Source organism: Sardina pilchardus, chromosome 17, assembly GCF_963854185.1.
Source record: "Sardina pilchardus chromosome 17, fSarPil1.1, whole genome shotgun sequence".
NCBI lineage: Eukaryota > Metazoa > Chordata > Actinopteri > Clupeiformes > Clupeidae > Sardina > Sardina pilchardus.
The window spans coordinates 27,999,649-28,004,398 of record NC_085010.1 but is presented as its reverse complement, the minus strand read 5'-3'; the positions used below and the strand labels follow the sequence as shown (position 1 = coordinate 28,004,398).

General features: G+C 44.4%; 1 protein-coding gene across 2 annotated transcripts in view; it reads left to right on the top strand.

Moving 5' to 3' along the window:
• Positions 1-4,542, top strand: part of LOC134062403 (rho GTPase-activating protein 6-like) — a 71,859-nt gene extending 67,317 nt beyond the window's left edge. For both annotated transcript variants that reach the window (XM_062518389.1, XM_062518390.1), the window contains exon 12: positions 489-4,542. In XM_062518389.1, the coding sequence (XP_062374373.1) occupies positions 489-1,121 (633 nt within the window). In that variant the 3' untranslated portion in view covers positions 1,122-4,542. The remainder of the gene's footprint in view (positions 1-488) is intronic.
• Positions 4,543-4,750: the final 208 nt, after the last annotated feature.

Genomic DNA, 4,750 nt, shown 5'->3' with positions numbered 1-4,750 from the left:
GGGGGGCGTGGCACTCCACCCTCAAGCCTGGCCTGAAGGATCAAGCATATACAGGTAGAATCCTGTCCACATGAGTCACACACACACACACACGCGCACACACACACACACACACGCACGCACGCACACACACACACACACACACACACACACACACACACACACACACACACACACACACACACACTCACACACTCACACACTCACACACACACTCACACACACACACACTCACACACACACACACACACACACACACACACACACACACACTCACACACTCACACACACACTCACACACTCACACACACACACACTCACACACACACACACACACACACGCACACACACACGCACACACACACGGTCTGGGGCTCTCTCTCTGCTTCTTTCCCATTCTGCTGCTCTAATTGTGTATTGGACGGGTGACAGGAGTAGCGGAGTGCCATTCATCTCTATGCCACCCGCGTGGCTTTGGCTTCTCTTAGGTTCCCATGGCAACGTGTCGGAGGGCAGTTCCCGCAGCTCTCAGGAGGGCATCGACGGGCATCACCAGCCGCGGCAGCGTGCCCAGACCCACACGGCGACGAGTGCCCCGCCCTCGCACCCCCTGGCCTCGCGCTCCTGCAGCAGCCCCCACTCGGCCTCCAGCTCCTCCGAGGACCTGCCGCTGGGCAGCAGCCATGCCAACCAGCACCAGCACCACCATGCCAACCAGCACCAGCACCACCACCACCACCACCAGCACCACGTGGCCTTCGCCAAGCAGGCCGGCAGGAAGGACTCGCGCCCGCCTCCGCCGGGCTACTGCGGGCACTCGGGGACGGGCAGCAGTGCCACGCTCCCGGCTCTCTCGCGCGCCCATCAGCAGGCTGGCGCCAGGTCGTCGGCGGCGTCGGGGGTGCAGAACTCCACGGGGCCCGCGGGCGCGATGCCCACCGACGCCGACTGGCAAGACTGGCAGAGGGACCGCTGGCACATCTGGCAGCTCTTGTCCTCGGACAACGCCGACACACTGCCTGAGACGCTGGTGTGAGGGAACACACACACACATACACACACACACACACACACGCTCACACACACACAGGACCGTAATCTCACTCTCGCTGCCTCACTAGTGCCAACCGTCCGTTACCGTTACCGTGTGCCAGGTCCTGAGGGTCATTTTTGTTTTGCGCCATCGTCTGGTGATGTTGCCATGGCACCGTTAGTGCTGCTGCTGCAGTGTCCTCTGAAAGTTTGGGTGGTGTGCTAGTGGTTGCCATGGTTTTTGCTCAAGTCTTGCCATGATTCATCAGTGCCACTGTGGATGCGTCACACACCCCATCCCTCGGAGCCGATCAGTGTTCAGCATCATCCCAGAGCTATGACACAGCAGCTTCAACAGCGCGTACAACACTCACGTAACCCGTCACAAGTCTTTGCTACGCTAGGGAATGTGTTTTGTGTTTTGTGTATTGTGGCTTCTGCAGAGGGTGTGTCGTCCTGTCTAGTCAAACCGACCCAGTCCCATTACACCAGACTAAAAGCCCTGACACAGGTACCTCAAAAACAACCACTCTTGCTCACCATGACTTTAGATTGTCGTTGTGGAACTGACAGAAATTGTATAATATTTTTTTGTAAAAACACACACATCAGAAACAATCTATTCTAGTGAGTTGCAGTGTGAAATGAGTCGATACTGGTCTTTTTTTGGTGGTGTGCGCGGCGCACTGAGATGTGATAACCTGGTGACCGATGTCGTGCGTCACCGTGCCGGGTGAACGAGGACCTCCCCACGTCTGTGTACTCAGACATCACGCGTGAATGATGAACGACTAGAATTGCTGCTAATACCCGTATAAACACACAGACTCTGAGTTTATATAGGCCTCCTCTGATCTCCTCGGCTCCCCTTCTGAATGCAGTGCTTTCCCTCGAGACTTCCTCTTGGGCGACTTTTTACTTTGGTTGATGTGTTTGTGCCAAAAGATGTCACGTAAATCCTGCCGACAAAAACGATGAAAGCCCAAACCACAGTGTAGCTCAGTGTACTGCATAGATAATTAACACTGTGAATATTTATGTTGTAGTGCTTTGCTTTATGTGGTAACACAATCCTCCATTAGGTCCATAAGATATACATTTAGATGTTGTACCATCGAACAGTTGCTATCCTTTAAAACACTCATTTTAATTTATCCCCGACCACCAAACATTTTACAGATCAAAATAATCATACTTCACTACCATTGGTATGGCTTGTCAAGGTGTTACTAGTCATTGGCAAGAGATCTTGCACTGTTATTTTATTTTTATTTTTCCAATTCAAGTTCATAGCATTTTTGTTTTGGTTTTTTTAGAGAGAGAAAAGTGCTTTTTTAGTCCAAAAAAGGGAGCTGTGACCATTGATTTCTAACACACTTAAATAATTATAAACCCATAAAGGTACAATAAAATGCATTATATAAGTCAGTGTACTTGTTAACATTAACAAACCCTTAGTATCTTATATCACATACATTAACATTTGTATTGCATTCCTTAGCAAGAACTGAAGCATGAACAAATATTACCTGTTTTGTTTTTGTTGAAGTTTCTGTAACAATTCCATGTCAATGAAGGAAACCTGAATGTAAAGTACAGTATAACCCAAAATGCAATTAGATTATAGGACAGAACTGATATTGTGGAGTGCTTTTGAACATTTTCAACGTGGCCCTTCAAAAGTATTCTTTTCTGTGAAGAATTCATTCTGCAGATTGCCGGTGGGGTCACATTTCTCAAAGTCTGTGCTGGTTTGGATTTCAAGGTCATGTTTTATAATGCAGTCTACCTATATGAAGCCATATGAAATATTTTGATACCGATATCTCTTAAACAAGCATTATTGAATTAGACATGTTTCATAGTGATCGTGTGTCATGTGGCGACATGGCACAGATACAGGAGTGTTTTTCTACAGAGGTTTCCCCCTACTGGCTCTGGGTGGGTACTGACACATCACTACGCTTGCAGCAGCAGGCTATAGCAAAATGTCCCTCCTTTCATTTAGGTATCCTTAATATGGCACCTTGACACATTTTGAGGGAAGTCAGTATGCAACCCTTGATTTAAGAGATAATTGAAACGTTTTGTGCCAAATTGTAAATCAACTCAATGTTCCATCACAAAAATGTAGTGTACCTGTTTAACTGTCATTGAAAATGATGCATTACAAAGGCACTTGTCTCAGTGATTACATTTTTGTCGTAGACTTTGTGAGAAATGTTGCCAAGTACTCATTGGGGTCTGTGTTTCATGTGCCAATCCTTCTCTTGTGAACTAAAACATTGTGACAATTCATCCTTTTATATAGGAAATGAAGCCTGGTCTAAGGAGTTTATTATTTTTATACTACTATATTGATTGTACAGGTGTGTGCCAAGGTGTATGTAAAAAAACGAGATTCAAGATCATATAACCCTTCTAATCTGGCCATCTAAAATTAACTAATGAATTTGGTTTTGATTATCTGGGTTGGAACAAGCCAATAGACATCTGGCATTAGTCTGCTCTGTGGAGTTTTCATAGAGCAGTGTAAAAGGTGTCTCTGACAGATTCTAGAATCTGTAACAGGTGCAGATGGATTAGGGTCATGGGTTTTACCACAGCAACGTTAGGTCACAAGGTCAATGAACAGCTGGATTTCAATCCAATTTTTTATTAAAATTTTGCCCAATTGAGTACGAAATACCGAATGCAATGGAAACCCAGCTCTTTGTCTGGCATTGGCGTGTAAGCGTGGCTCACTGGGGGAAAGAGTTCAGAGCATCCACTCACAAGAGGATATTCAATGTCTCACTGATGTGCCTATCATGATTTGGTCATTCTGACCCAACTCATTACACAGTGGTTAAACTGTTAACTGTGAACACAGTTATTAAAATAGCCTGATGTCAAGGAGAGTCCTAGAGATGTTATCAACACTAACTCCCTTGTAGAATATTTGCTGCAAATACTATTGCATTCAAGTTTGTCCGTCGTATAGATATTTGCTGGCAAATATGAACTGTGTTGTGGGTGAGTGGATTATGTTTGTTTTAATCCATGTCGTGTTTAAAGCATTTTTTTTAGTCCATGACTCTTTGCCAAGTGTTGTAGTCTCTTTTGGTATTCAAAAGTGGGCTTAAATTTGACATTTTTCTAATGCTATGAACATTAAATATGGAGTAGCATTCCAAAAATCTCAAATGGTTGATACTTTTTGTTTTCTCTTGGAGAGTCAACATTGATGTCGTTGGGTGTTACTTGTGCCATATTGTCTCGTTATCAAATATTATTTGATACTATAAAGCATTCATGCTGAAGCTTTTTGTATTCTGTGGTCCAAATGTAAAGTTCTATATTAGTATCATTAATATTGTTATACAGTGTTGTCAAGGAACAGTTTGTACTCAAAAATATTAAAGAATTTTTTGTACGGTCTGACAGTGCTCTGAGGCTTGCATTGGTGACGTTCTGTTGTCTTAATATTGAATCATGTCCTGTTGGAATAAATGATAAAGTGCAAATTCACATCTTTTGTTGAAGTTAAATTCTTTTCTCTCTTTTCTGTGAGGGACTTTTATTTAGCTCTCACGTTATCATCTGCATTATGATCTATATACATTTTTTCATTCATCCTGACACCACAAGATGGCAGCACATGGTCTTAGATGTAGACTTTCTCCATCAGTACTTGAAGATGGCTTAGAAGCCTTATGCGCAATATTCAAACTCTTAG